The following is a 20,116-nucleotide window of genomic DNA, read 5'->3' as shown; positions in this document are numbered from 1 at the left end:
ATGCTACATCGTGCTAAAGCAACTCAATAACATGTAATCCGTATCCCACAAAAAAATGGGTGATTACGAATGGTGATACATCTCACGTGCTACGTTTCCATTAAAATATCTGCATTCACCGGTCTTGATGTATGGATCCAAATCGTATATAATACATCCCTGGACAAGTTAATGGCTAGTTTGCTGGACTAGCACTATTTATATCAGCTTTGAATAACTGTTAAAATTCTTTAAAGAAAATCACAACTGTTTGCAAGGTAGCATTATCATGTTCTTTCATACGAACATTAGTTATCAAAGAAGCTCACCTGAACCTCAAATGGGTCACTAGAAATCATCAATCGCTCATATATCAGCATGCTAGCCCCATAGGCAATTAAGCAATCGCGCTCCATTTCTCCAACGCGAAGTCCTGCTCAATTATAAAGATCAACAAATTGTACTCACGGAATATCGATAAATTTTTAAAACAACACGATGTCACACCTCCATTTCTACTCCTTCCTTCTGTAGGTTGTCTAGTCATCAAAACGCGAGGCCCATTTCCACGGGCATGCATTTTATCTAATACCTAAGACTCAAAAACAAAATTCAACAATAAGAAAAATCTTGCAAAGGACCTTACACTCGGTTAAATAGGCATGCAATTTTGAGGAAAAAATTCCATATTCAGGCGTAAATGACACTTTCAAAGGAGATTTGTAGATCTTTCCACAATGCAACAGCGTTGGATCGCGTAAAGTTGGTGACAAGCAATGAAAAAAAGTACATCAAACCCAAATGATACAGCAGTATATAAGAAAGGGATAGGCTGAAAACTAAGACATGAATTGAGCATCGAGAGCTCACATGCTATGACAATTAAGCCATGTTAATTTTATTTCACTTGCAGCAAATTTTCCTTGTGGAAAATCATCGATTGGGCGGATGGCATATGTGTCAGGTTGGGGTAGTTTACAGAAGACCGAGAGGTTAATTCTGGTAGGTTAAAGATGTGAGAAATTTCACTGCATACCATGTGTTTCAGCTTTTGATAATAAATTGGACCCATGAAAATATACGATTGTAGTGGCTCTCCTGTGATTCCTGAAATAAGCATATAGACAAAAATCAAAAGCATAAGCTCAGGAAGCCACGTTGACACAAGAAAAATCTTCAATGAGATAACTAGCATTCATGAAAATATAAAAAATCAGTGGGGTTAAAAAGAGAACAGAAGAGTGTTCACGCAATTCAGTCGTACAATAAGTATTCCACCAAAAAGGAAATGTGATTGCGAATATAAGGCAACCTTTCACCCAAAAATATATATAAATGAAATATAATAAACTTGAGAAGGCAAAAGTTTTAGAAGAAACGATTTCTAATTGTCCATACTAAAACAATGTGCTTATATTATGAGCTGGGCGTTTTCATGAACCATAAGTGATTCTCTTTTCTTTTCAAATTTCATGAATTTTATATACCATCCATCTTTCCCTTGGTATGCAGGTATTACTTCTGGAACATAAATATGTCGTGATAAATTTATCAATTCCTGAATCCAACACTATGTAACATATTGATGGCCTCTCGAGAGAAGAAAAGCAAGCTTTCATAAATTCAAGTCCTAATGCGATGTGCATGTTTATGATGATGACCCATATTACCCAAAAATATTTATACATGAGTAAGCAAAATAAAATGTATACTCTAATCTCTTAGAAGTTAACATATCCAACACACCATTACTTTCTAATTACTAGTGGGGGTGGCACATGCATTGCATGCATCACACGCAACAAAATACAGTACATGTGTGCAATTTAATCGCATAAGTTGTAACAACAGGATTACAACTTTACCAAGCCTAATATCATTGAAAATTATACATTATCTCCAAAGGCTAAATACCAAAGATAGGAAGAAAGACCTGAATAGATGAAATCTTTGCCATTATAGCTAAAGCCATGCTTCACCAGTGTTTCGCTGCAAACATTATAAAGGGTTCTGAAATCCGGAGAAATGACATTTCAAAGTGCAAGCCATGTGTCAAGGAGGTTGATGTGGGAAGATGTAGAAAAGTGGCAGTAGAGACCTTATTGCCTCAACTTTATCTGCATGTCCACCGGGCTCTCCAAATGCACTTCCATAATGAAACCTACCGCAAGAAACTCCAGCTTTGCTACCAAGAAGTTCTAACATTTTTCCAACTGTCATTCGACTGAAGATACATGACACAAGAAAAAGTTTCGAAATGTCAAGGGAGGGATTGATTTTCTAAGTTCAAGCAATCAACAGTGGACAATTTCAAATGTTTAAAATCTTGTATCATTCAGATACAAGCAGGTTTCAGATATCCACAAATAGTAGAATGATATAAATTAGCAAATACAAAATAAAATAGTTTTGGTGACCAAACAAGTCCCCAATGCCACATGCCTAGTATTTAATCACACTTAAAGATGACCTATTTTCCACAAGTGATCATAACAATACTTAGTCTGAAATATCTCATCAGGACAATTTGATGTCAGTGTATTGTTACCGAAAATTTTATTACAGGGCATCATAGTACGAGGTGAAGCCCCAAAGTGCATGAATCCTTAAGTTTTGCTAAAACATGAACGAGGGTCAACCTCCACAATAAATAAAAAAAGCAAAGCCATCAAATTATGTTCCTCCCTATAGTTGCATTGAAAACTTGTGTCTGCTTCGCATACTGTAGCAGCCAATTCAAAATTATCCTCGGTTTACTCAATATGAAGTGCTTTGAAATAGAAAAATAAAACAAAATACAACATATTTCATGAAGAAAGATTAATACCATGAAAATTTACGAAAATTGTGCTTCCAGTCATTCAACAATAGCTATGAACTGACATTGAGATTACTATTAACGAATAATAAGTTATATTTTATATCAAAGGATTCTGAAATAGATTTTCTCCCTTTTTCAGATTCACAAATGCACTTCCGCCTCTTCAGGGTTAGTGCTCATATTCTTTACCAACAAGAAAAGCAGGAAATGGTTGACAAGAATGGCTAGGGTATTACAAAATGGAGTAAAGACTCCAGATCTAGCTGGATATAAGATCTAAGTAGGGAAATTAAGTACCTTGGAAATCCATGAGGATTCATGATTAAATCAGGGCATATGCCACGTTCAGAAAATGGGAAGTCTTCCTGTTGGACTATGGTACCACAAACTCCTTTTTGCCCATGACGGCTGCTAAACTTGTCACCGACCTAGTAGACAATCATTTCTTAGTCCCTCAAAAATATAAATAACAATTCAAAGAAGGAAAATTGTCACCGTGAAGCTAAATTGGTTTAGCACCTCAGGCCTACGAGTATGACGAATCATAAATTTAATGCATAGATTGTTATTCCTGTCAGAGCAGAGTGCCACTCTATCCACCACGGCTGTCTCACCTTCAGGCCCTTTGTATTTCAGTCTACTTGCCTTATATGCACTGTATGTAGCAGAATACACCAAGAGCTGATTAACTATCTGCTATTTATAAAGCTAAGGTTAAGCATATTGCCCGAAGATAAATAACCAACCTATCTGGCAGGCCCATATGTGATGCCACTGCCCCCCTAGTGACAGTGGGAGACTCCTTATTGATCAAGATGTCATTGGGTCGAATAATTTGTCCAGGAGCAGCTAGTCCATCATAATCCAAAATCTGCATGGAAAAAAGAAGAATTCAAATGGAAGATACTGGATTTTGATTGTACAACCTAACAAATCTGTTGGAGAGTTTGAATAGGATAGGTTAATTTTTTTGAATTGTGATAAAGTTTAATCCTATTCTTAGTTAGTAGTGTAGAAAAGATTAGATTTGTTTCTGTTTTCCATAATTTATTTTGTTTCCTAATTAGTTAGGATTCCTTACTTGAGGGAATTATGTTTCCTTATTTGATGGAGACACGTTTATATATTTGACTGTAAATATTTTTATTGGAATAAGAAGAATATTCAGATTTCTTCATGGTATCGGAGCCGATCTCTGTGCCCTAGCTGCACTTCTTCATTATTATTCGCCGGCCATCCTCATAACCAAATATGGCATGGCGTCACATACATCTTCGTCGGAAGTCACTTCCACCGAGCTCAATTCCCCAATCTCTTCCACCCCTGATTTCTGCTCTAATATTGTTACAACAAATAAACTCCATGGACAAAATTATCTCCAATGGTCCCAATCTGTATTCATGTATATTTGTGGTAGAGGGAAGGATGGACATCTCACCGGTGAAAACTGTGGGTCCGCAGACTATGGATCCCAAACACCGATCCTGGAAGACTGATTGTAACGATCATGGGTCATTAGGCTGAACCAACAAAGGCCTCGGCCCATACCCACGCACCACTACTGGTCATGGGTCGTTAGGATGGTCCAGCATGGACCTCGAATTTCAACTTTTCTCAAAATTCCCAATATTAGAAATGGCCGTCCGAATTTTATTGCGTCTTACTTTCTGATACTATACCCGTAATGTTCATTGACCTATTACATTTGTATTTACGCAGTTCGACCTAAGAAACCTTAGCACCAAAATTTACTGATCGACTTATATCCTTGGTATTACACTTAGAAGTTGACCTTACCTCAACCCATAATAATATTAACCTAAAATCTTTGAATCAAATCTTGTCTTACGACACCAAACTTACGGGACTTAATTATTTAAGAGTACATCCCAAATATTAAATTGTTTCAAATCTTAAATTCGAGTAACGTTAATCCATAAATCCCAAAATGTACAACACCGATCTTCTACCTAAATAATAAAATCATTCTAGTACCAATTACATGCTTAAAATATTTCTTTCCAAATTACAATATAGTTGTGGCCTAAGACCCTTGAACTTTCATCATTGGGACGAATATCGCATTCTTACGTATTCTTTAATGCTTAAGCCTATAAAACTTAATAAGTTATCCCATGGTAGTCTTAGACTAATATAATAAATCAACTTCACTTATAGCCCATAGATTTCTAGAATCCCCATATCACGATTTTAGATTTTTTACTCGATAAAAATCTTAATATTCGTTCCTTGGTAATCTATGTTGAACAAAACTAATTCCATTTTGTTTTTATTTCCCTAAAATTTTCCGTACGAATACCTAATTCATAAACTTAAAATTCAAGCTTACGCAACCCAAATAATATTAGATAACATATTTCCAACACACCTAACCACTTATTCATAAGTTTCTTAATGACTTACCAAAAATTCCTCGAGACAAGGTGTCTCTACCTCAATTCTTATAAGCGTTTATCGAGTATCCTAACCATCTATCATACCCAATTTTCTAGAAAAATTAAATTCCAACAAAGGTATAATTTTAACTCTTAAGATCATGATTAAAACTTAAGCTACATCAAACCTTAGGCTCCCAAAAATAAGTTAACTTACTGTCGAATCTTATAACTTAACTAATTGCTCAACTTCACCTTAAATTGTCATCACTTTAAATTCTTAATTTGCCACAACATTATTTCACTAACACTTAAATTTTCAAGACCAAGATTGATTCATCCTACAATGTTCTTGATTATCATTCCTTATTACATTATAACTTAGATATCTAAAGGTTCTAAATATCCTTCAAGACTAAATCACCAAAAATTCATATCATTTAAACCATTTAATTCACCCAATTAAGATCGTTACACTGATGATCATCTTGTTATGTCTTGGCAGCTAAATTCCATGCAACTGAAGTTGAAGAAAATTTTGTGCTTCACAAAACAGCCAAGGACATATGGGGAGCGGTACTTGAAACATACTCAAGCACAGAAAATACCTCTGAATTGTTTGAGGTTGACACGAGACTGTATGACCTCCAACAAGTGGATATGAGTGTCACTCAGTATTTTAACACCCTCATACGCTACTGGCTGCAACTAGACCTGTATGAAGTCTATTCTTGGAAGTGTGCTGATGATTCTGCCTTGTATAAGAAGATTGTTGAGCAGAAAAGGATTGTTCGATATCTTCTTGGCCTAAATAGGGACCTAGATGAAGTCAGAGGGAGGAGTCATGGGAATCAAACCTTTTCCTAACCTTAGAGAGGCTTTTGCAGAAGTCAGGAGAGAGGAAAGTCAAACGAAATTGATGCTGACAGAAAATAAGTCTGCAGTGGAAGGCTCGGCCTTATTCACTCACAATACCTCTCCACTCAATAGGTTTGGCAAGGGACGGCCTTGGTGTGACCATTGCAAGAAACTTGGTCATGTCAAGGCTACTTGCTAGAAATTACACGGCAAACCAGCAGACTGGAAGCCGTGCAAATGCTGCACCTATCACAGAGATCAGTACCGTGGTTTTGTATCCTATGCTCATATTGCCAAAAACAAATCCTTAAAGCCATGGATAATAGACTCAGGGGCTCAGATCACATGACTGGAGACATCAGCCTTCTCAAAAATTCTCAGTCGTGCACTAGCAATTCAGGAGTTCGAATAGCTGACGGCTATCTATCACCTGCGGCAGGAATAGGATCATTTCAATTGACAAAAAACTGTTGCTTTCTTCTGACCTTTACATTCCAAATTGAATTGTAATTTAATTTCTATCAGCCAACTGACATGGAATCTCAACTGTGTGACTAAGTTTTATTCCAATCTTTGTGATTTTCATTCAGTGGAACCGGGGAAGGTGATTGACAATGCTGAGATGCATGGTGGTCTGTATGTTACTCAAAGAAAATAATCTCCTCAGTAGACAATTTCAATTGCCAAGTTTTGGTCCTACATCAAATTCAGTCAAGCGTTTTTCACATTCTATGTTTATTTCCAATTCAGCGTATGTTGAAAAGTCAAGTTATGTTACGGCATTTTTGCCTTGGTAATCCTAACTTTGATTATATAGGAAAATTGTTTCCCATTTATTTATTAATAAACATTCAAGCGTTTATCAATGTGAAATTTGTCAATTTTCCAAGCATACAAGAAGTATGTAATATGTATCCGAGCTCACAATACAAACCTTCATCTCCATTCTCTATCATTCACAGTGATATTTGGGGACCCTCAAGCATCAAGAATATCAATGGGGCTGGGTGGTTTGTTACATTCATAGATGACCACACAAGAACTACTTGGACCTTTTCTCATTAAGGAAAAATCAGAAACATCAATAATTTTTCAATCCTTTCACTCCATGATATCCACTCAATTTCAAAGCAAGATCCAATTTCTTAACACCGAAAATGTTAAGGATTACTTCAATTCTATCCTTGGATCTTATCTCTCCAATCATGGTATCATTCACATAAGTTCTTGTGTGGACACTCCACAACAAAATGGGGTAGCAGAAAGAAAAATAAACAATTACTCGATGCTGCCCGTGCCAAACTCAACACAGTTCGAGTTTTACTCTCTCTTGTAGTGAATCTAGATTGGCCTCTTAACCAACTTGACGTAAGAATGCTTTCCTTAATAGGGATATAGAAAAAGTTTATATGATTATTCTTCCAGGAATAGAAACCAAGTCAAACCAAATGATTCAAAGCTATGCTGCATGGATACGGGTACGGGTATCGTATCGAATGTGATACGGATATATGACAAAATTTGAAAATATAAAGCAAGATACGGCTAGGATACGACAATTATTAAAAAATGTACAAATATTATATATAAAACTAAATTTAGTATTAAAAATTAAAAATTGTAGAGATATATTTATACACACACACACATACATATATATATATAAATTTAGTATTAAAAATTGTTGAGATATCGATATTTATATAAACATATTGTAGAAATATATATACATATTTATGTAAATATATACAGCGTATATTTTCAGAGCAGTGATCTAAAAAAAACTAAAATTTTATTTTTTTGCCGAAATGTGTCCGAAAAACATGTATGCGGTGTGTCCTCGCCGCGTCTGACTGGTCAACCCTAAAAAGTCAACGACACGGATTTTGCCGTATCCGACACACGTATCCGCATGTCGTGTCCGTGTCCGATACTTCAGAATTTTTTCAAAAGGTGTTTGTGTCACACCTATTCACATGGCTATTAGTTCAAACAGATTAACGCGAAATGCTAGGTCTTCGCCCGCTTTAAGCGGCACACTTCACCTACCCTCGGGTGTAGTGTCAAATGAGGTAGGCTACAGCGACGCCAGTTGCGATGATTAATACGCAAGGATTATCGCACCTTACTAGATCTAAGAGAGTAAAAAATATTGTTTAGACTAGGATTAGGAAAATTAAATTAGCCTCTTGGAACATAAAAACATTGACCGGCAAGTCAATAGAGTCAGCGGATGCCATGCGAAGAAGGAAGGTAAACATAGCTTGTCATCAAGAGACAAAGTGGAAGGGAAGCAAGGCTAAGGAATTAGGAGAAAGTATCAAACTTTCTATTAAGGAACATATGAAACTAGAAATGGAGTGCAAATAGTGGTGGATAAAGCCTATAGAGATGCAGTTGATGCGGTTAGGAAGTTTGGAGATAGGATTATTAGTATCAATTTAGCCTTAGAACCAGAGATAGTTCACATCATTAATATGTACGCACCACAAGTGGGATTAGATGATAAGACTAAGAAGGAATTTTGGAACTCTCTAGGAGATGTAGTTAGCAGAATCCCCCGCGAGGAAAAGATATTATTAGGCGAAAAATTAACTGGCCAACTAGGTAAGGATAAAATTGGGTATGTGTGAGGATCCATGGAGGTCAAGGCTTCGACTTCCCCTTAGCTAGTGATCTTAGGAAAGTAGACACTCCCTATAAGAAGAGGAGGCAGAGTCATCTAGTAACCTTTATGAATGGGCATAATATAAGTCAAATTGATTAACTTCTTGTAAGGTGACAAAACCTAGGTAGTAGTAAAAATTGTAAGTTCATGACAGGAAAATGCTCGACGACCCAACATAGGCTATTAATCTTATATACTTGCCTTAATATTAGAAGCAAAAATGTTGGGATATAGTCAAGGGAGACATTATGAGAGTTTTTGATGAGTTCCATCGGACGGGAGTCATAAATGGTGTTATCAATGAAACTTATATTTGTTTGATAAGGAAAAAAAGTGAATCTATTAAAGTTAAGGATTTGAGACCGATTAGCCTAACCACGAGCCTGTATAAGATTATAGCAAAAGTCTTAACTACAAGGCTAAAAGATGTTATATCAGATACGATCTCGGAATCCCAAAATGCTTTGGTAGAAGGAAGACAGATACTCGATTGTGGTCTTATAGCGAATGAGTTGATAGAAGAAGGAAGGAGAAAGAAGAAGAGAGGGTGGGTATTTAAGGTGGATTTCGAAAAGGCTTATGACAATGTAAATTGGGAGTTCCTCGATTTTGTGCTTGGAAAAAAAGGGTTCGGAGAAACATGGAGAAAATGGATTAAAGGATGTGTGTCGAACGTTTCATTCTCGGTTATGATTAATGGGAGGCCAAGGGGAAAAATTAGGGCGCATAAGGGTCTTCGACAGGGTGATCCTTTGTCTCCGCTATTGTTTAATTTGGTTGTGGATGTTTTGGGAAGATTGATTGACAAGGCCAAAGTAACAAATATGATAAAGGGGATTGAGGTTGGTAGAGACAAGATAGAGATCTCTCACATCCAGTTCGCGGACGACACACTATTCTTCGCAAGGAACGAGGATGACATCAGGTTTTTGGTTCAAATCGTGAGATCCTTTGGGTTAATGTCTGGATTGAAAATAAATTTGGAAAAAAGTGCTTTGATGGGTATCAATTGTGAAACAAGTGAGGTTGAGTTGTTGGCACAAGAAGTTGGATGTGGAAAGGAGAGTTGGCCTATTACATACTTGGGAATGCCCCTAGGGGGAAATCCGTTGAAAGCTGTGTTTTGGGAACCGGTTGTGACTAAGGTGTCCAAAAAATTGGCAAGTTGGAAAAAAGCTTTTTTGTCCAGAGGAGGAAGATTGATTTTGATAGCGTCGGTTTTGAATTCTATTCCGATATATTACTTGTCTCTCTTTAGAATGCCAAAATGTATTGCAAAGTTGATTGAGAGGATTTCAAAAAAAATTTTATGGGACGGAGCGGATGGAGATGTTCATAGCCATTTGGTCGCGTGGAAACAAGTGTGCAAACCGAAGGATAACGGGGGGTTGGGGGTTGGAAATATTCTCTTGCGAAATAAGTCCATGATGGGGAAGTGGTGGTGGAGATTTTGCGCCGAAAATGGAACTCTTTGGAAGAAAATTATTGTGAGTTTATATGGGATGCAAGAAAACGGTTGGGATGCAGGTTTGGCAAGAAATGTTACGTTTAAGTGCCCTTGGAAGATTATTTCACGAGTATACCCGACTTTTCAGCAACTTGTGTCGACACGGGTTAGGGGGGATAATAAGGTTAGATTTTGGGAAGATAGGTGGTTGGGGGATTCATCTTTCAAAGAGCTATTTCCTGCATTATTTCCATTGTCCACAGTTTATAACATGCCAATTTCTCATTTTTATTGTATAGACAGCGAACTCTCTACTCAATCTTGGGATTTTCATTTTAGGAGGGCAGTTAGAGATGAGGAAATTAATCAGTTAACAGAGCTATTAGGGATGATAGAGAGTGTTAGGTTGGTGGAAGGGGTGCAGGATTATCGAGTGTGGCGAGGGGATTCATCTGGGGTCTTTACGGTCAAATCATTCTTCGAGTCGTTTTTTCCACTTACAAATTTTCCACTTTATCCTTTTCTCCACATCATCTGGAAGGTTCCGGTACCGATAAAAATAAAGGTAAGTTATCAACCTCGGAGACGATGCAAATAAAGTGGCCCTCGATGAATTTTTGCCCGAATTGGTGTGTTTTGTGTAGGAATGACTCAGAAAATCAAGATCATATGCTCCTCCATTGTTCATTCTCGAGTGGTTTGTGGGCTAAGGCGTTGAAAGATCTTCAGTTGGTGTGGGTTAAGCCGGCAACAACAAAAGACTTATTTGCTATGGATCTGGGGCAGCAGAAAGGATCAAGAGGAAGAACATTTTGGCGTGTCGTGGTACATTGCATCTGCTGGTACATATGGCTCGAAAGAAACCGAAGAATTTTTGAAGGCAAGGCTGAATCACGAGAACAATGCTGGGAAAGAATCAATAGAGCGATGGCTTTGTGGATTGGCACTCATGAAGATTTCAAGAATGTCTCCATATTTGATATTTTGAGAGATTGGGCTTTTATTTATCATTAAAGATTAGAGTTACTTGCACTTCTTGATTTAGTGGACCACTAGTCCACTGATGTAATTTGACACTTTATTATCAATAATCTATTGTTTCTTATAAAAAAAAAAGATAGTCAGCGTCCTCGAAAGACAAGAGGATGTAAAGCATGAGGATAAAACCGATACCTCTAACCATATAGGAGTGGGGCGAGGGAAGTACTGGAAAGGCTAAAGGGAAGGACGACATGACAAAGAGACATGTGGTGGAACAATGAGGTGCAACAAGCCATTAGGGAAAAGAAAAAAAAGGTTGAAGAACTGACAAGAAGCTAGAGACCAAGGATCGAATGAGTTGTATAAACAAACCAAGAGACTCAGCAGTAGAGCAATAAGAGATGCTAAGAAAAGAGCTTATAATGATTTGTATGATAGGCTAGGTACAAAAGAAGGAGAGAGATTTTTAAGATAGCGAAAGCCAAGAATCGAAACACTAAAGACTTGAGCCATGCCAGGTGTATCAAGCATGAAGATGGTAGAGTTTTAATGCAAGATAATGTTATCCTAGATAGATGGAGGGATTACTTAAAAAACTTACTCAATGAGATAAGTACGGAAGATTTAAATGTGGGTAGACATGAGATGCAGGAAGAAAGGCATCTAGTGTTCCATCATAGAGCTAGTGCTAAGAAAGTAACAGAGGGGAAGCTAGTTGGACCACATGAGATATCAATTGAGGTGTGGAAGTGTCTAGGGGAAGTTGGGATCCAATGGCTGACTAACCTCTTTAATAGGATTCTAAGTTCTAGGAAAATGCCAGAATCTTGGAAACATAATATTGTAGTACCAATTAATAAGAATAAAAGAAATATACAGGGCTGCTCAAACTATTGAGCGATTAAGCTAATGAGCTATATTGTGAAGCTATGAGAGCGAGTAATAGAGCGGAGACTTAGATGTATCATTACTGTATCAGAGACCAATTTGGTTTATGCCGAGTAGATCTACAATGGATGTTATTTTCATGGTTAGACAAATGATAGAAAAACATAGAGAACAAAAGACCATGCATAACTTAGAGAAAGCCTATAATAGTCTGCCTAGAGAATTAAACCGGTGGGTACTTAGAAGGAAGCATGTGCCTCAATGCTTCATCGAGATCATTGAAGATATGTATGAAGGTGCCATAACTAATGTTAGGTATGTTGGAGGGATGTCGTGAATTTCCTGTGGAAGTAATATTTCATCAAGGATCAGTTTTAAGCCCTTACCTATTTGCTTTGGTTATGGATGAGCTGACGGGACATATTTAGGATGAGCTGTCTTGGTGTATGTTGTCTGCAGATGATATTGTTCTGATAGACAACACTAAAGAAGGTATAAATAAAAAATTAGACAGATTGTGTGAAGCTCTTGAGAGTAAATATTTAGAATTAGTCGCTCAAAAACGGAGTATTTAGCTTGTAGTCTTGAATCTAGGCGAATGGTTAGTCCAATTGAGATTGACGGTCGAGAAGTCCAATACTGTAACTTTTCGCTATTTAGGATCAATTTCAAGTTATCCAAATTTTAACCACCTTTTTATATTAGATCTAGTTAGGGATTGTAAATTTATTTACAGTTGACGATAGTGTAGTAGTCGTTGTGGGGTGTTTTGCGGATTTCTCATCCGTCTTTTTTCTAACTTTTTCTACTATTCTAATGAAACTATCGTTTCAAATAAAAAAAAATTATCCAAAAGATCGGGAACATTAGAGAGTATATAGACTATAGGATTAAAGCAAGGTGGATGAAATTGAGATGAAAAGGATGCCAACGAGATTGAAAAGAAAATGTTATACTATTGATCGACCAGCTATGCTTCATGACTCGGAGTGTTGGGCCACTATAGGACTACATATGCATAAGATGATGGTAGCGGGAATGTGTTTGTTAAGATGGATGTGTGCCAAATCGTGTAAGGATAGAATTATGAATGAACGGATTATGAGCTATTTAGGTGTAGCCCTCATAAAGGATAAGATTAGAGAGACGTCTATTATGGTTTGGTCATGTGAAGAGGAGACCAAACACGACCCCAATACGACACACCTTAGGATTGGCAGGTTATTGAAAAAACTAGAAGGAAGAGTAGACCACTGAAAACTTGGATAAATGTGGTTAAAAATGATATATTAGATCTTGGTTTAAGAGATGACATGCAGAAAAATCGCTTACTTTGGAGAACTAATATCCATGTAGCCGACCAGCAACTAGCGGGAACGTGCTATGATGATGACGATATGATATAGCATGCAGAGTATGATGAAATGCAATCCTTATGATTGCTAAATCAAACAAAATTTCTTGTTAAAGCATTGGTTCCTTCATGTTAGTACCACCAACACAGTTCATACAAAGAATTGGCATAATCAAGCTCGATTACCTCAATAATATTAATTGTGTCGGTGTCCTCGCAATTAAGAAATACGAAAAGAAAGAAAGAAATATACGTCATAATCCTTGAAACTCTAACATATTATCCCACTAATACTACATTTATCACCATATCTTCTTCACAAGAAAACATAAATTGGAATAATCACCTTCATTCTTTCTGCTTCCTGTCCTTCATGTTGTGGTCTAATTATACGATCAGATGTACCATTTTCATACTTCTCACTAACAGCTGACATTCTGTTTGAAGTAAAATATATTACACAGTTATCAAACATTAAAATAATATGAATAGAGAAAGTAATGTATGGACTTGTACTTTTTCATGACGATGCAGCGACCAAAACCACGATCCAAGGATGATTTATTCATCACTATAGCATCCTCAATATCATATCCACTATAACTCATTACTGCAACAGTTGCATTCTGTCCAGCTCCCAACTTATCAAAACTGACCTGCAAATAACATCATTAAGATACATGGTAGTTGTTTCAAATCACACTGACAATGAAATCCACTAACCAGCTCAATTGTCCGCGTCGTTAGTAATGGCCGTTGAGGATACACTAAGAGGTAGATTATAGTGTCCATCCGACACAACTGCAAAGACAAAAACTTGCCAGATGTTAGTTCATAAAAATATATAATGAGTTTTAAACAGACAAAAGTCAAATTAATAGCATGCCTGATTATATGCAATATTGCCCATAGCTTGCTTACCCATAGCACACTGCAAACGAAACAATACCGAACATGATCATTAAATATCCATATTTTTACACCATCCAAACTATATGTGGCCTGAATAAGCAAGGAAACCATACCTGATATGTATTTCTTGGTGACTGGTTATGATGAGGATATGGGATCAACCCAGCGCATACGCCTAGAATGGTCAAAGGCTCTATTTCAATATGAGTTGTTCCTTCTTTAGCATTCTCTTCATACAAAGCAATCTAACAATGATAATCAAACGTAAGACGGGTTACAGTTGACCTTCTAAACAAAGAAATTTCAAAAAAAGAGAAACATGCAAACCAAAGCATTGTTCTCCTCGTTGACATCAAGATATTCTATCAAGCCTTCTTTCAAAAAGCTATCAAATGTGCGGACTCCATCCTGAAACAAGTGAACTTTATATGAGGGGAGGATCAAGACAAATGAGAAATACATCAATATCCTATTTTTTTACCCTCAACTCCTTCATATGGTGCTCCTTGATTCTTGGTATACCTTTGTCAGCAATTACTAGAGGACGACAAACACGACCACCATCTGAAGCAATGTAAACACAGCGCTGCAAGAGAATATCCTCATTAGAATCTCCACTGATGAGTCACAATTTTGCATCTACAACATGAAATTGAGCTGTCTTGCAAATGCCAGTGGTTAAAAAATTGACAAACAAAATCAATATTATAGAAACACAAGAAAAAAGAGTCACCTGCTTTTCGTTCACGAAGATGCTTACAAACTCACCAATTATACCTGCCCTTCGCAGCTTTCTCATTGCGTTAGCAAATCTCTGAGAACATTTGAAAGCAAATAAAAAAAAGATCTAGGACAGCATATCCAAATAAACTAATAAAACAACTTTGACCATCAATAAAACAATACCTGTGGTCGTCTGTGCTTCCCAAGAATAAGTCCATTTAAAATTATCAGATAAGAATTTGGCATGTGAAGTTCTTCACCTGAGAGTAATTCAAAGTTTTCTACCCCGAGAGAGTAGCACTGTCCCAAAAGAAGAATGTAGTAGTGAAACATACAAAACAAAAAAGATAGGCCTGCCTCCCAAATAGTTCAATTAACAAAGAGTAAATAATTGAAATAAGAGAGAAATTTGGGCTTATTCGATTGCTATAGTATGAAAATATATTACCACACAATAAAAATGTTGATTTATCTCAAAGGAGATTAAGCTGTCAAGAGAATTGTACCAGAGAAATAAGAGGCCCTTCGTCCTCGTCAGTGGTAACATGTGTCATCAAGGCCAGATTCTTCACCAATCCACAAGATTCACCTTCTGGAGTATCACAGGGGCACAACATGCCCCACTGCAGATGAAGTGGTTTAAGGTAATCCACATGAAATTCATGGAGAGGAGAAACAAATGCATAAGAGAGAGAGTAAGGAATGGAGAATAAATCAAATCACCTGGCTGGGCTGCAAGGCTCTAGGACCACTAACTTTTCTAGATTTTTCAAATTGGGACGAGATCCTCGTCATGTGACCTAATGTCCCTATGTATGACAATCGAGCTACAGCCTGCAATAAAAAATTCGACGTTCAGTCCATAAAATGCTACCAAGGAAAAATCTTGGAGCAAAAATGTTGTGGGCCAAAACGAAGTCACATAGTAGATGAAAATCCCATAATTAAGTTTGATTATTATAGAAAAAATAAGGGATACACACAAGTAAAGGGGGAATCCGTCTGCCAAGGATTTATCAGAAGCTGGCTCCTAGATATTACAGTCCTTTTAGAGTGCTGCAGAAGGCAAGGAATGTGGCTTACAAATTGCAATCGCCTGCTGGATCCAGTATTCATCCGATGTTCCATGATTCATGTCTAAAAAGAGCTTTGGTAAGTGCAGTGGCTCTGCCTCCTTTGCCTACGGGATTAGAGTTAGAGCTGACAGTAGAGTTTAAGCCAGAGCAGGTAGTTGCTCAAAGACTGAAGCAGCTAGGTGGACAAAAAGTGCAAAATGCTGATCCACTTAAAGGAAGGTCTATGGAAGAAGCTACTTGGGAAGTTGTTGCGCTTTGTCGATAAGTTATTTTAAAAAAGTGAATAATTAAATTATTTTAGATTGGATTTGATTGAAATAAAATCTGGTAACATAGATTAGGAAAAATATTTTCCCTGATTTGTTGGGATGTGATTTTATTTTCTTTGGCTATTCTAGAGGACTTTATCATCAAGAAATAAAATAACTTTCTTTTCCCTGCTATATTCAATGTTTTTATGCATGGTATCTGAGACCGAGGATGGTTCATGAATTTGAATAACACCATGGTCGGCGTTGGCTCTATCACTTCCGCCTCCAGCAGCGGTGGTGGTACAACCTCTTCGACCGGCAGCTCTCAAACCCTGCCACACATCGCACTCTCTGAAAATTCCCTTCAAAATCAAATAACCATCAATAAATTAAATGGAAAAAACTATCTTTAATGGGCTCAATAGGTGCAGTTGGTGATTGGCTGTAATGGTAAATTGGGTTACTCGAACGGCGAAGTGAGGCCACCACTATCTACAGATTTGGAACTCAAGCAATGGCAGTCAGAAAATTCCATGGTCACTGTATGGTTGAATAATCCCATGGAACCCCCAATACGGCAATAGTAAACCCTTACTTTTTTTACCTACTGCCATGATGTTTGGGAGGCGGTTCGAGTTACATACTCCGATTTGGAAAACTACCCTCGGTTGTATGATCTCAATACTTGCATGTGGCTTTTGCAACAAGGAAATGAGACGTGACGACTCATTACAATGAGTTGTTGACTATTTGGCAATAATTGGATTTTTCTGAAATTGATGAACGGGAACACAGTAAGGATTGTTCTCGCTAAATAAAAAGTTGAGCGAGCCGAGGCTGTATGTTTGTCTTCTTGGCTGGATTAAACAAAGAATTAGATGAAGCGAGGCAAACTCCTTGACATCGAGCCTCTTCCAGGTTTTCGTTAAATTTTACTGAAGTAGGCACGAAGAAGCCCAATGCCATGTTATCTTACGACGAGTCAACGAGCATAAAATAGAAACTGAGAAAACAACGCAAGACAAGAAGGAAAATAAATACGCTGGTGATTACCATGACGAAGGAAAGCAAAAGCCGTGGTGTAAGAAGCGTAAAAGACCATGGCATACTGTGTAAACATGCTGGGAATTCATGGGAGATCAGCACACTTAAAGAAAAATCCGGGCAGCAACAATAATTGTGGTAATGGTAGTCAATGCATTTCAAACAGGTACTACTGAATCTGAACCGCAATCCTCCTCAAATTCTTCCCCTTTCACGAAGGATCAAATAGAGCACCTGTCCAAATTGTTTCTATCTCATCCAGGAAAATCAAACTCTTCTTGCATTTGGGCCCAAACAGGTAGTTACTCCATAGCAACTGTCGCATGCTTAAATTCTAATAGCTCCTGGATGACAGGAATGTCACAATTATTTCCTCCTATATCTTGTGGTGATGATAAGAAGGTTAAAAATGGTTGATTGTTCCTTCCCAGGGACCATTATTAGTTCTCAATTTTTAACTCTTATAATGTCTTGCATGTTGCACTTTTGTCCTATAATTTACTACCTATCAGCCAATTAACTCGTGATCTTGGGTGGGACGTACGGTTGGCAAAGAACTCGACTTCGAGAAGCCCCTGGAAGTTTATCTCTCGTTCTTACACGACTTGTCATCAGTTGATTGGTACGGTGCTTAAAGGGGGGAACTACCTACGATTCTTGGAGGATAGGTGGGTGGGAGTGTTGTCCTTCAAAGAGTGTTTTCCTAATCTTTTCCTTCTTTCTTCGTCGATTAACAAACCAATCAACCATTTTTATTCTATCAACGATTCTCAAGGTGTATCTAACTTTCAGTGGGATGTGAGGTTTAGAAGGAGGTTAAACAACATAGAGTTGGGAGAGTTCAGTGATCTTTTAGGTGTCTTAGATTTAGTAAGGTTGTGTGTGGGATTAGTGGATGTTCGGGTTTGGCTAGGAGATCCTTCTGGTGTTTTTTCAGTCTCATCTCTTTACGATTCATTCTTTCAAGTCAACTCGTTTAATGTTTTCCCATACTATTCTAATATCTGGCAAGTACCAATACCACTTGAGGTAAAGGTGTTCTCTTGGATTGTGGCTTTGGGGAAATTGCAGACTTGTGATGCTGTGCAAAAACGAAGGCCATGCATTGTATTATCTCCCCAGTGGTGTACTCTATGCAAGAAAAGTGAGGAAAATCAAGATCATATATTGCTGCATTTTTCTTTTACAACTAGAATTTGGATCAAAGTTATGCACCAGTTGGGATTCGAGTAGATTTTTCCAAGCAGATCGAAAGACATGCTTCTCATGGAACCGGGATTCCTAAAAGGGAAGGGACTTAAGAATTTTTGGTACATAGTTGTCCATTGCATTTTCTGGTCTATCTGGATGGAGCGCAACAGTAGAATTTTCAGGGATAAAGATGACTCGTGGGAAGATTTATGGGACAAGATCAAATTCAGAGTAGCGACCTGGACGATCAACATACCACAGTTTCAACATATGACCGTCTCGGACCTAGTTAGAGATTGGAGTTTTATTTGTTGCTAGTAAATTCGTGATTAGATGATACACGTTATCTATTGTGGATTTTAGATTTTGATGTTTTGTGGACCGCTCATCCACTAAATTTGTAACCTTGAATAATATTATAATAAATCTTAGTTTCTGATAAAAAAAAAAATTAACTCGTGATCTTAATTGTTGTGCCTTTTCTTGTCATCTCATTGTAAGTTTCAGGATATTGCCTCAGGGAAAATGATTTACAATGCTAGGCAAGGCAGCTGACTCTATCTTCTTGATGCTGCTTCCATCTTTGCACCGAGTCTGATGTAGGAAGTTTTCCAAAGCCACAATCCACGAGAAAATTTGAACCTTTTGTGGAATAGGTACTTTCCAAATATGATCATGACAAGAGAAGACGAGATAAATATGAACCGGAAAGAAAGACTCGTAAAAAGATCTGACCGAAAATAAGCCCGTAGAATCTCCCAACCAAACTCTGAAGTCCTCTGAACCCACCTGTAACCTGACCGTATATAAAACACCCACAAGAGCAGCAGACTCCCCTAGCTCGAAATCGTTAAGATGTCTCCTAAAACGCACGTCCCATCGATATGTTTGACTGACTCCTACATTGACCACCTCTAAAATGCTACGAATAGGTTTGTTAATCTCTGTACAAATCCTAAACAAAGAGGGAAAACGATCTTTGAAAGAAGGACCCACTCCCTCCCAAACATCCTCCCAAAACCGAATAAAACTACCCCCTCTCAAAACCGTTCCACTCAGAAGATGAATTGCCGGGAAAGATCGAGAAATATATTTCCAAGGGCTTCTGAATGTCGCATTCCTGCCTAAACTCAAGCCCCACCCATTATCTTGAAGACCATAAATGCTTTTTCTAACATTTTTCCACGTCTCCTTTTCCTTTGTGCCTCTCCACCACCATTTTCCTAATAAATCTCTATTTCTCAAGCCGATATTCCCCAAACCCAACCCTCCCCTGTCCTTAGGTTTACAAACCTGCTCTCATCCAACAACATGACAATGCTTATCCCCGTCCATACCAATGCTTATCACCCATCGAACAAAGATTTTGTATCAATGGACATTCCATTTTTTTGAAGTTCAATCCTACCATGACTCTCATCTTCAAGTGGAGTATACTATTATTGAAGATTAATGTTTAACTCATTCAAACTTAACAATTGATTTCATAGATGATGATGTTTCTGACGAAGTTATGCGATTTTATAA

The 20,116-nt window shown here is 37.5% G+C and overlaps 1 protein-coding gene across 2 annotated transcripts in view; it reads right to left on the bottom strand.

The window, feature by feature from the left end:
- Window positions 1-20,116, bottom strand: part of LOC140810723 (DNA-directed RNA polymerase III subunit 2) — a 34,630-nt gene that overhangs the window by 1,328 nt on the left and 13,186 nt on the right. For both annotated transcript variants that reach the window (XM_073168607.1, XM_073168608.1), the window contains 19 exons: window positions 15,751-15,861; window positions 15,534-15,650; window positions 15,211-15,327; window positions 15,038-15,118; window positions 14,786-14,890; window positions 14,632-14,712; window positions 14,418-14,549; window positions 14,279-14,323; window positions 14,116-14,193; window positions 13,909-14,048; window positions 13,739-13,829; window positions 3,547-3,671; window positions 3,320-3,455; window positions 3,098-3,228; window positions 2,078-2,203; window positions 1,913-1,968; window positions 1,016-1,086; window positions 487-571; window positions 309-412 (listed from right to left, as the gene is read on the bottom strand). In XM_073168607.1, the coding sequence (XP_073024708.1) occupies window positions 309-412; window positions 487-571; window positions 1,016-1,086; window positions 1,913-1,968; window positions 2,078-2,203; window positions 3,098-3,228; window positions 3,320-3,455; window positions 3,547-3,671; window positions 13,739-13,829; window positions 13,909-14,048; window positions 14,116-14,193; window positions 14,279-14,323; window positions 14,418-14,549; window positions 14,632-14,712; window positions 14,786-14,890; window positions 15,038-15,118; window positions 15,211-15,327; window positions 15,534-15,650; window positions 15,751-15,861 (1,932 nt within the window). The remainder of the gene's footprint in view (window positions 1-308; window positions 413-486; window positions 572-1,015; window positions 1,087-1,912; window positions 1,969-2,077; window positions 2,204-3,097; window positions 3,229-3,319; window positions 3,456-3,546; window positions 3,672-13,738; window positions 13,830-13,908; window positions 14,049-14,115; window positions 14,194-14,278; window positions 14,324-14,417; window positions 14,550-14,631; window positions 14,713-14,785; window positions 14,891-15,037; window positions 15,119-15,210; window positions 15,328-15,533; window positions 15,651-15,750; window positions 15,862-20,116) is intronic.

This window comes from Primulina eburnea, chromosome 13 (assembly GCF_022965805.1).
Source record: "Primulina eburnea isolate SZY01 chromosome 13, ASM2296580v1, whole genome shotgun sequence".
Classification (NCBI taxonomy): domain Eukaryota; kingdom Viridiplantae; phylum Streptophyta; class Magnoliopsida; order Lamiales; family Gesneriaceae; genus Primulina; species Primulina eburnea.
Note: the sequence above shows the minus strand (reverse complement) of the source record. Positions and strands in the feature narration are given on the sequence as shown.